Source organism: Scardinius erythrophthalmus (genome assembly GCF_964197995.2).
Source record: "Scardinius erythrophthalmus genome assembly, chromosome: 2".
Taxonomy (NCBI): Eukaryota; Metazoa; Chordata; class Actinopteri; order Cypriniformes; family Leuciscidae; genus Scardinius; species Scardinius erythrophthalmus.
The window spans coordinates 1,801,250-1,813,928 of NC_138222.1; the positions used below are offsets into that span (position 1 = coordinate 1,801,250).

Sequence of the window (12,679 nt, forward strand, 5' to 3'; positions counted from 1 at the left end):
CAAACATTTAATTGGATTTGCAAAGTTGTCTAAATCATCTAATGAAGTTCTGGTTATCTCTCTGTAAATTAACATTGGCTGAACATTGATGAAATATTAATTTCCACTAAACACAAACAGAATATTCCCACTATCAGGCATAAAGTTACTATTGCAAATTCATGTAGATTAGATGGAATGAACTGGTCATGATGAGCATAATATCAAAATAATGTCAATACAAGCATTTTGCAGAAATCACACATTTTATTAGACACTTTAAAGTATTTAGAAATCTATCAAGTCCTCCAGTAATATCATGATATAATGTTGTAAAATGAGGAAACTAAAGCTAATCCAGAATTATATGTGCATCACATTCATGTATTCTACTTGACCATTGCAGAGAAGATCTTCAAAAGATTTGGCTATTTCTGTCAGAACAGAGGCTCGTATGAGGAACGAGAGGAAGGTTACGAGTGACGACTGCGAGTGGAAGTCGTGCATGATTCAGAAAAGCTCAAAATGACAACGCAACCTTTTCTTTGACGAGTCCCGCACATTCCAGTGAGAAGCAGAAACCCGACAAAAACTAACACAACAAATCTAAATTTCACACAATTCATCAGAATGAGCATGTCTGGTGGAGGATAGTGCGAGTTACATTCTTCTTCCACACATTCAGTTGTATGATATTATGCATGACAATGAATGAGCAAAGAAATAAATATAAAACTCTAAACTTTCCGCTTTATCAACAATAAAATATTAATACTCCAGAGTGTAAAGCAGAAATAGCACTTCACATGACTTCACGGAATGTACATCACTAAAAACCGTAAGCAAGCTCATATTTGTCATTTTAAGAAATATGTAAATTATCTGCCATATTCAAATTTTTATTCAAACTAGTGCTGTCAAATCGATTAATCGTGATTAATCGCATCTAACATTAAAGTTTGTACATATGTGTGTGTGTGTGTGTGTGTACACAGTCTATACTGTATACACACAAACACACATGATATATTTACAAATGTTTATGTTAGATGCGATTAATCGCGATTAATCAATTTGACAGCATTAGTTAAAACCAAACAAACGTGAATAATTATTTTCTGATATACAGAACCCGTTCCCAAACACCGCAGATTACTAACAAACGTCTCCATATATTTTTTGTCTTATACAAAAAAAGTAATTCTTTGAAAAAAGTTTAGAGTATTAAGAACATGCTTTTCACATAAATGAGTGCAGAGTGCAAACAGCATACTCAATACACGTAATGTACTCGCATACACATCCTGATATGAAATGACTCAACCCTCTATATTCTAGAAGTCCAGCCGTGAATGTAAACGAGACTCGGGTACAGGAGAGCGAACTGTGAGTCAGCGGACACTCGATGAAGCTCGGCTCCGGAGACAGTATTAACTGAAAAAGTAAAGAAATTTTGTTAGATTCAAAAGTAGCGATTAATCGCAATTTACATTTAATCGCACTCAAATCGATTTGGCTTATCGCTGACAAACAGCGCATATAATAATCGCAGCCTTTGTCAAATCGCGTGCGGTCTCATTGCGATTAATCGTGCAGCGCTAACTCAAACTAGTCGAACTCTCTTCGTCAGGGATGTTTGGAGACACAAACACAGATCTTACTTGTTGGGCACAGTTGGCGAGCCAGAACGGTGGAAGTGGATGTTCTGCCATTTCCCGTCACGGCGATGCCAGACACGCGTTTCCTCCGACTGCATCGTGCGAGGCGTATTGTTGACGTCCATGTATTGGGTGAGCCTTATATACGCCACGCACGCGGCGTCCTCCCCGATCAGGTGTACGTGAGGGTTCAGCAAGATGGTGTGGATGGGCTTGTGGCCTTTGGAGAGAGCTAGAGCAGAAGCACAGGGAAGTAAAGAATGGTGCTTCACATAGAGGAAACCAATCATGCAAACATACCCTGTGTGAGGACGGATAAATGTGTTCCAGATTTGCTTCTGTTGTAAGCACTTTTGACCCTATTTTACAGCTGTTTAAACTGGAGATAGTTATAAATCAGAGATAATTGGGGTTTTGACAATTATCTTTCATACAGGACATCATACTGGATGTTGAACGTATTTCCAGACACAGCAGACGGACAGCGAAGTCTAGAAGACCGTCTACTGTATGATGTTCCCACTGGAAACAATATAAATGTTCAATAAGCAGAGTAAAGGCCCGTTCACAGCAACGACGATCACTATAATCTTAAAGATATCGTTCTAAAAATCGCTGTAAAGTCCACAGCACAAATATAGAGGGTTTGCATTGATGAGACTTTCCCGTGGGAACACGTTCCCTCATCCGGACTGAGTGTCAGAAGAGCAGAGAGTGACTGGAGTTAACAGGTGAAACTGCGAGTAAAACAAACGATAATCCGTTTAAACTAAAGCTTGGACTCGATCTAGTGTTCCTTACAGCTTCCCGAAGATCCAGTGATCCGTGGATATTGACATGCAGCAGGAATCGTGTTTCCTGACATTTATATGAGCCAGATTTCCACGCCGAGGAAATACATAAAGCACATTTGCCAGTGAACACTCTATATAAATACAATATAGGTCTAAATCCATGTGATCACTCATATCAATGTTATATATATATTCAGATCGTCCAGCACTAAAACTTGTGTAGTTTTTTGTCAGTGTTTATTTAAAAACATCCAATTATGCAGAATGTTTTGAATGTCATTCACTTTCACCCTTTTTCGCTAAACAAACTTCATGTATTTCTCAGCAATTTCTCAAAAAAAAATCAAAAAAAAAAAAAATCACAAAGATATTAAAGTCATTAAAACAATATGCATGTTGGAGCTTGACAGCTAACTCAATTTCTTAGTATGGACAAAAAGCTCTGTCATCATTCTGTTTGTAGGATGTAAATGATGACAGACTCTTAGGAAAATGATTCCTTTAGCATGAAAAATCACGTACAGTTTTCAAAGTAGAACCTGTGGAAATCCGTCCCCTCCACCAGGTTTCCCAAAGCTTCAGGCTCAAAAGATGTCAGTCCAGGGTCACAGATCTTCCTGTGGAATATTATTAACATATTAGGACGAGATATTGTTAACAGAGAGAAGGGAAAGCAATGAAATGAAAACACTCACGTGTATGCTTCGAAATCTCCGTTATTAATGGCTTCAATCAGCAGCTCTGTGATTTTAATGATCTCCTGTTTCCGCGCTAAAGCACACAAACAAACACAAAAACAAAGAAGAAAAAGTGAAAAACTGTGTAAAACACACTAGTAATCTAAAACAAAATACAGTGCAACCAGTGATGTTCCATTAACCAATAAATAGCTCTTTAAAATCTGTCCCGAACAATGTGTACCTTTTGACAACCATTATTTATTGAGATAAAACCAAAAATATTGAGTTTTGGATATTATTTAGCATGTTGTTTAGTTCAGGAGCTTCAACTTATTTCGAACCAAGGACCAAATAATGAATAGTATAGAAAGTTGTTTCCAAACATTTTAAAAGATAATTTCTACTTTTTATCTCACGATCTCACAGTTTACACGATATAGTCGCAATTGTGTGTTATAAAGTCAGAATTGCGTGATATAAGCAATTCTGATAAAAAAAAGGCAAAATTGCAAAATTCTCACAACTCTGACTTTATAACTCGCAATTGCGACTATATATCACACAATTTTGAGAAAAAATATGTGAGATGAAGTTGCAAGTGCCTTTTTTATTTTTTATTCTGTGGCGGAAACAAGCTTCCATAAAATAGAAAGACGGAGTAGAGACTTCATATTGTATAAAACCCAGTTTTGCATTTTAAGGATGGCCTGTAAGAACCTTTTTATGATTTTTGCATTGAAGCCACTATCAATAATACACTATTAATAATCACTGATAGCGTGCTAAACTTGCAGATTGTGTTTAATCAGTGTTGGTGAGCAATAAACTTGTATTACAGTTTTTTACACTTTTAAAACAGTGTTTCCTATAGCAAGCTGTTTTTCAACCCAGTAGGAGTGTAGTGACACTAAACTCTACATCTCTTATAAGCTGTTTAGAATATGAACTAGCGTTCCCAATGGGAAAAAGTTCACTCCTTTGAGACGGTTTTTATCAATAAATGCTTAAAATGTGAGCAAGATGATCAAAATTGTTTTGAGACTGAAAATGTAACAAAATATTATTCTATTAAGTCTGTAAACATGAAGTTAACACAGGCCAGAGAAAATACTGCACCAAACACAGCAAGCTCATAGATTCTTCAGTTTATTACAGATGATAAGAAAAAAATCCATATTTTAAACTTTATCAACTAAAATAACTTGAGGGTGAGTAAATCATGGGGTAATTTTCATTTTTGGGTGAACTATGAGTCTGTAAACTTTCAGTCAGATAGTGGAATTGTGCTTTCTGAAATGAATCTCTTTGACTGTGGAGTTATTCGTAGTGCCACTAGAGGGCACTAATGCTCCTTAAAAGATCGTATCGCACGCCCGCACCTCAAGGGACCCTTTACAATCAAGATTAGAGACACAACAGATGTTTGCAGAGACGCTTCAGTGCTTTAGTGACACTCTCTAACTCATCAAACTCTAAATAAGACAAGAAAGAGAATGGTATATGGCATTAGAGTGTGGAAAGCTTGTATTCGCTGTATCCAACCAGGTTAATAAATCATAATAAACTGTATTACTGTATTTCTTCCATGGTAATGTGTGCTTACAGTGACAGATTCTCAGAGAAACTGGCCAGAAAGTCATTCATTTTCCCTGAGGCTTGGTGATTTTACTGATGCAAATGAGAAGAAACAGCAACGCAAGACTTGGACAACCAACAGGAGTGCAGACGAACACTGTAGTTGATCGTAAGCAAGATATGTAAGGTAATCACAGCTCATAAGCTAATTGCAAAATGGATTTTTGGGTTATACATTATCCACTATAGAATTTACAAACACTTTCCCTCTCTAGAAAGAGGAAAGCTGATAGATTGTCAAAATGGAATGGCATTTTGTTTTGTGGTCTCACACACACTAACACACACTAACACACACACACACACACACACACACACACACACACACACACACACACACACACACACACACACACACACACGTTTACTTAGCTATCTAAATGGGGACATTCGATAGAATTAATGGTTTTTATACAGTACAAACTGTCAAACTGTATATTATCTCCTCTTACACTAACCCAACCCCTTAACCAACCCATCACCCAATCTCATGGGGAAACGTACGATTATTAGAAGAAAAGTAAAGTAAGCATTAAGGTCCACCCTACACATGCCTGTCAGCAGATCGTATGAAAACCAGACTGTACGAATTCAAACAAATGAGCGACCAATTCGCCAAAACGTATAATAAATTTGAACTGGCGTGAGATTGTGTTGGTTCATCATTATTGTACTCCAGTTTATAAGTGTGCGTTGACTCCCGGTCTCCCTGCTGTCACTTACACTGAATGGTGACGTGGTTCTGGATTAGCTGAGATCTTTTGGGAGCAGCTTTGGGAATAATGCACTGGCCACAATCGGCTGCTGAGTTGGCGTAGAGGAATGCGAAAAAAGCAGATAGGAAAACCAGCAGGTACAGAGCCAGGAGGGCTCTGAGAATGAGGTTACAGCAGACTTCTTCAGGACACATGTTTGGGAAGAACCAGGAGACGGAGGAGGAGGAGGAAGAACTAGACTCACAGGAATGAGATCGTTCACGCTTATATATTTTAGGAGACAGGCGGTAAACTGGCCCTAGGATATGGAGGATTTATTTATATGGGAAGAACATCAAGGGCAGGATAGATGGATGGATGGATGGGTTGGCAGATCAATGGATGGATGGATGGTTGGCAAATCATGGATGGATGGGTTGGCAAATCAATGGATGGATGGGTTGGCAAATCAATGGATGGATGGGTTGGCAAATCAATGGATGGATGGGTTGGCAAATCAATGGATGGATGGGTGAGTTGGCAAATCAATGGATGGATGGTTGGCAAATCAATGGATGGATGGGTGAGTTGGCAAATCAATGGATGGATGGTTGGCAAATCAATGGATGGATGGGTGAGTTGGCAAATCAATGGATGGATGGTTGGCAAATCAATGGATGGATGGGTGAGTTGGCAGATCGACGGATGGATGGGTTGGCAAATCAATGGATGGATGGGTGAGTTGGCAGATCAATGGATGGATGGTTGGCAAATCAATGGATGGATGGGTTGGCAAATCAATGGAAGGATGGGTTGGCAAATCAATGGATGGATGGGTGAGTTGGCAGATCAATGGATGGATGGGTTGGCAAATCAATGGATGGATGGGTGAGTTGGCAGATCAATGGATGGATGGTTGGCAAATCAATGGATGGATGGGTGAGTTGGCAAATCAATGGATGGATGGTTGGCAAATCAATGGATGGATGGGTGAGTTGGCAAATCAATGGATGGATGGTTGGCAAATCAATGGATGGATGGGTGAGTTGGCAGATCAACGGATGGATGGGTTGGCAAATCAATGGATGGATGGGTGAGTTGGCAGATCAATGGATGGATGGTTGGCAAATCAATGGATGGATGGGTTGGCAAATCAATGGAAGGATGGGTTGGCAAATCAATGGATGGATGGGTGAGTTGGCAGATCAATGGATGGATGGGTTGGCAAATCAATGGATGGATGGGTTGGCAAATCAATGGAAGGATGGGTTGGCAAATCAATGGATGGATGGGTGAGTTGGCAGATCAATGGATGGATGGGTTGGCAAATCAATGGATGGATGGGTGAGTTGGCAGATCAATGGATGGATGGGTTGGCAAATCAATGGATGGATGGGTGAGTTGGCAGATCAATGAATGGATGGGTTGGCAAATCAATGGATGGATGGGTTGGCAAATCAATGGATGGATGGGTTGGCAAATCAATGGATGGATGGTTGTCAAATCAATGGATGGATGGTTGTCAAATCAATGGATGGATGGTTGTCAAATCAATGGATGGATGGGTTGGCAAATCAATGGATGGATGGGTTGGCAAATCAATGGATGGATGGGTGAGTTGGCAGATCAATGGATGGATGGTTGTCAAATCAATGGATGGATGGTTGTCAAATCAATGGATGGATGGTTGGCAAATCAATGGATGGATGGGTTGGCAAATCAATGGATGGATGGGTGAGTTGGCAAATCAATGGATGGATGGTTGTCAAATCAATGGATGGATGGTTGTCAAATCAATGGATGGATGGTTGGCAAATCAATGGATGGATGGGTTGGCAAATCAATGGATGGATGGGTTGGCAAATCAATGGAAGGATGGGTTGGCAAATCAATGGATGGATGGGTGAGTTGGCAGATCAATGGATGGATGGTTGGCAAATCAATGGATGGATAGTTGGCAAATCAATGGATGGATGGGTTGGCAAATCAATGGATGGATGGGTGAGTTGGCAGATCAATGGATGGATGGGTTGGCAAATCAATGGATGGATGGGTGAGTTGGCAGATCAATGGATGGATGGGTTGGCAAATCAATGGATGGATGGGTGAGTTGGCAGATCAATGAATGGATGGGTTGGCAAATCAATGGATGGATGGGTTGGCAAATCAATGGATGGATGGGTTGGCAAATCAATGGATGGATGGTTGTCAAATCAATGGATGGATGGGTTGGCAAATCAATGGAAGGATGGGTTGGCAAATCAATGGATGGATGGGTGAGTTGGCAGATCAATGGATGGATGGGTTGGCAAATCAATGGATGGATGGGTGAGTTGGCAGATCAATGGATGGATGGTTGGCAAATCAATGGATGGATGGGTGAGTTGGCAGATCAATGAATGGATGGGTTGGCAAATCAATGGATGGATGGGTTGGCAAATCAATGGATGGATGGTTGTCAAATCAATGGATGGATGGTTGTCAAATCAATGGATGGATGGTTGGCAAATCAATGGATGGATGGGTTGGCAAATCAATGGATGGATGGGTTGGCAAATCAATGGATGGATGGTTGGCAAATCAATGGATGGATGGTTGGCAAATCAATGGATGGATGGTTGGCAAATCAATGGATGGATGGGTTGGCAAATCAATGGATGGATGGGTGAGTTGGCAGATCAATGGATGGATGGTTGTCAAATCAATGGATGGATGGTTGTCAAATCAATGGATGGATGGTTGGCAAATCAATGGATGGATGGGTTGGCAAATCAATGGATGGATGGGTGAGTTGGCAAATCAATGGATGGATGGTTGCCAAATCAATGGATGGATGGTTGTCAAATCAATGGATGGATGGTTGGCAAATCAATGGATGGATGGGTTGGCAAATCAATGGAAGGATGGGTTGGCAAATCAATGGATGGATGGGTGAGTTGGCAGATCAATGGATGGATGGTTGGCAAATCAATGGATGGATAGTTGGCAAATACATTTAGACATGGATTGATAGAGGGAGGGCAAAATGCAAAAAGCAAGGAGGGGAAAATGAGTAGAAATGACATAGAAGATGAATAACAGATTTACACCCCTGAAAACAGACATGAATGAAACAGCAAAGGAATGACAAATGGAACAGAAACATCTCTGTTGTAAATACATTTATCTTTTACAGTTATTTATAGTAATTTAAAAAGAGTTGTTCTTAATAGGTTTGACATCATGGCATTTCGTTCAGAACACACGCAAGAACCAGTGGCAACGTTTACAGTCCATTTCAGAGCTTTGGTGGAATTTAATGGACATATTTCTTTTTGAGTGGTGATAATTTATGCATAGGTTTCACTTAGGTTTAACATGTATGCATTATTCATGAAAGAAGTGATTACATGATTACATCTTATTTTGGTTATGAAAATGGTCAGTTCACAAAATGAGATTTAAGATTAAAGAACTGTGAGTAAGGATTTGCATGTACAAAAAAAACTTATTTAAGCAAAATATTTATTTCTCTGGGGTGAAATATGACAAGTTCTTGACTTTGCGCTGCTCTTGGTCATTATGGAAATGAAATCTGGCCCTTGGTGTTTAGAATCAGAATGAATAACTAAAAATACCATTAAATATCATGACACAAACGCGTACACACACACACACACACACACACACACACAGTCACATGACCATCTGCATTTATGTCACACAACCTAATCTACAGATATTTACACAAGGGACACAACCGTTGTTCTAGCTTCAAAGCTCACGATAGCAAAAATGAGGAACAGAAAGTTAGAAGGCATGAAGAAGACAGCTATAAAGCTTCATCTTCACAGAAATTCACCAACCGTAAATTATAGAGTACGGTCGGCCAAACTAATAATACATGCAGGAAACAGTGAATCAGATTCTGTATGTTTCCATTTTTATAGCATGACACAGTATATAAGTACAGTGAAAGGTTGCATTCAACATGTATTGTCTGAGAGTAATCGTTTAAGAATCTGTCTAATAATTGACTACTAATCTCAAAACTCGTAACAGAAAAAAAAGGTAGGAAAGATCAGCAGTCTTTTTTTTTATTACATAATTCTTCAGAACCTTAAAGTTTTGAAGCAAAAATGTCAATGTTTCATGTGTGAGAATGACTCTTCTACCGTTCACTAAAGAGGTGAATCTGAATATAAAGTAAAGCAAGAACAGGCTGCTGATCTGAAGTCAGTGTTAGGTTCACTGTACCTTTAATGTCCTCATCTTCAATTGTGGTGTTGGCACTTTCTGATGATTCCTGAGAGAGAACAAACATATGAATGAAGGAAGGAAGATATAAATACATAGGTATATAAATATATAATATATATAAATTAACTTGTTAATTTAGTTAACATGTTAAATGAGAAGTAAAAACAGTCAGAGAAATGATTAACCCTCTTTCAGAAGGTTAAAAACCTAGCGACTTGATACGTTTTATTAAAATTGATCTGAATAGAACAGAAAGTGTGTATATTGTGATGACATTTGGAGATAATGTGGCATTGTGTTTCATTTCCTAACCGAGCAAGAACAGTGTATTTCTACTGTATAAAGTGAACTGATCTGAGACAAATATTTGAAGAAAACCTCAGTTGAAACACACAGAGATAAACACAAGTATGACGGAGACAGTGAATTGTTTGAACATTTCTGGATTTCTGCATTTATTACTTATTAAATGTGATCTAATGTTAATTGAACTTGGGTATTAATGTGCGTTTTGTTTTATTTATTAATTAGGACTATTATAAAAAGGGCAGGGCACCCGTGCAAGAATCTTCTGTAACATTTTAAATGTCTTTACTGTCACTTTTTATCAATTTAATGCATCCTTGCTGAATAAAAGTATTCATTTCTTTCATTTCTTTCCAAAAATATAAAAATCTTACTGACCACAAACTTTTGAACGTTAGTGTTTAATGTTACAAAAGCTTTCCATTTTAGATAAATGCTGTTCTTTTTGAACTTTATATTCATCAAATAATCCTGAATAAAGGCACACAACTGTTTTCAACATTGATAATAATCATAAATGTTTCTTGAGCATCAAATCACCATATTAGAATGATTTCTGAATGATCATGTGTAATGATGAGTAAATTATGTTGTAATGATGTAATGAGTAATGATGCTAAAAAATCAGCTTTGATAACAGGACTAAATTACATTTTAAAATACATTCAAATAGGAAACAGTTATTTTAAATTGTATTAATATTTTACAATATTGCTGTTTTCTTAATTAAATAAATGCAGCCTTGGTGAGCAGAAGAGACTTATTTTGAAAATCTAAAAAAATCTTAGTGATCCCAAACTTTTGAATGGCAGTGTATATATATATATATATATATATATATATATATATATATATATATATATATATATATATATATATATATATATATATATATATATATATATGTATATATATAAATATAATTAACTTTACAAACTGAATCCTTTTTATTGACAGTTATCGTCTGACTGTGATAATAGACAACATTCATCAGATGCAATAAGCCACATTTATAGCCCTTTTATCTTAATATTTCAAGATCACTTGATACCTTGTTTCCATCAGTGGGATTGTGGATTACAGTAGTTTGAGGCTCCTGATAAAGAAGTGCGTAGAGAGAGAAAGGAGGATAAAACAGAATAACAAGAGATCAGACTCAGTAGCAGAGAGTTGAAGAGTTAAAGGACACCAAGACTCTTTCCAGAAATATGAAACGTTTTAAACCTTTAGAAAAGGCCAAACAAAGAGCTGTTTTATACAGGGTTGTTCTTACAATATTCTTTACCGTTAACAAAAACATTAGCAAAATCTGTGCAAATTGAATGACATTATTTCCTTGCAAGCTGATAATGCTTCTTAGGTGTTACAATGTAAATTAATTGTAACGTGGAACACGACTATATTTATTCTGTTAAAAGTAAATGTATTATGGTAGATGATTTATACATAAGATAATGCCTGTAATGTTTAAAAAATTAGGCATCAAAGTGCACCATATTCATAGAAAGTGTTTACTGAAGAACATCAGCAGTAATAATAAGCAGAAATGTCAAAAATACTAATTCAGCTGACGTTCAAAAAAGCAATAATTAAATAACTGAAGTCAGGATCATCCTTAATTCAAGGTTTTGAACTGTAGTACATCAACTGCTCATTTATGGATATTACGATTTTTGGATATTATAAAGTAAGTTTCTCTAACAAAGCTTGGTGGACTTTAGGAAGGAAGAAGAGCGCAGTGGTTTAGACAGTTAGTCGTAATTGTGAGATGAGAATATGAGTAATTAAAACAGAACATCTTCACTAGAGCAACACTACAGGATATCAGCCGGAACAAGCATGCAGGAAACTGAATTAAAAGTGAATTAACTAATCGTTCAAATTACTGAGTTGAAAAGACTGCTGAATGCATTGTGTTGTCCTTTGGGTTAGAGTTCAAGAAAAGATCTGTAAACTTAACAGATAATGTATGGCAGAAAATTACCAATACCTTTTCTTTTTTTTTCTACTGATTTCCATCTCATACAATGTATACCCAATGATAAAAAAGGTAGACTGATAGAACTGATATATCAGTCAAAATACGTGGATAAACTTGACTGTATTTATGTAACGCATTCTTAGCTTATCAGCTTAAATGCGTTTGACGTTACTAGCTTGTGCTTAAATGACATTAGATTTGTAGACACATATGAATTGTGCCAATACATAAATTCCTTTAGAAAACAATTATTGTAATTGATGAGTTCATGAGGGAAACACAGACGTCCCAACGTTCATGTTTAAAAGCGTCCCAGAATGCACCTTGAGAAGCAGTTTGAGAAAAGAACAGACTGAGCCGAGCTGCAATCTAAACAAAGAATGGCTGATTTCAATTCTAATCCTTTCATTTGTGTTTTTTTACAGAGATTTGATGACTTCACTGTTATTCTAAAATGAGGTTCTATTTTAGAAAATGTGACCCAGACAGCAACATAGTGTCGGCCCAGATCCGGCCCACATCTGGTACATTCCACACGGCCCGGATGTGGGTCGACAATATGTCATATATGTCTTGATTTTCTGCATGATCGCTAGAAAGCCAACTCTCACGTCTATACAATGTTCTGATATATGATGATATATGTTGCTGTAAGGTTGCTAGGGTCCTCGAAATGGTTGCTAGGGTGTGGATGTTGTTGCCCTGATCCAGA

At 37.5% G+C, this 12,679-nt stretch overlaps 1 protein-coding gene across 10 annotated transcripts in view; it reads right to left on the reverse strand.

Annotated features, from left to right (window-relative positions):
• Positions 1–230: 230 nt before the first annotated feature.
• Positions 231–12,679, reverse strand: part of camk2d1 (calcium/calmodulin-dependent protein kinase (CaM kinase) II delta 1) — a gene marked incomplete at its 3' end in the record, with an annotated part of 99,898 nt that continues 87,449 nt past the window's right edge. For 3 of the 10 annotated variants that reach the window (XM_081359687.1, XM_081359684.1, XM_081359688.1), the window contains 6 exons: positions 11,038–11,082; positions 9,678–9,726; positions 3,127–3,202; positions 2,954–3,048; positions 1,641–1,869; positions 231–1,413 (listed from right to left, as the gene is read on the reverse strand). In XM_081359687.1, coding sequence (XP_081215813.1) covers positions 1,410–1,413; positions 1,641–1,869; positions 2,954–3,048; positions 3,127–3,202; positions 9,678–9,726; positions 11,038–11,082 — 498 coding nt within the window. Of the gene's footprint in view, positions 1,414–1,636; positions 1,870–2,953; positions 3,049–3,126; positions 3,203–5,469; positions 5,755–9,677; positions 9,727–11,037; positions 11,083–12,679 lie in introns of those variants that run through there. The other 7 variants (XM_081359689.1, XM_081359686.1, XM_081359690.1 and 4 more) reach the window with 4 other exon arrangements.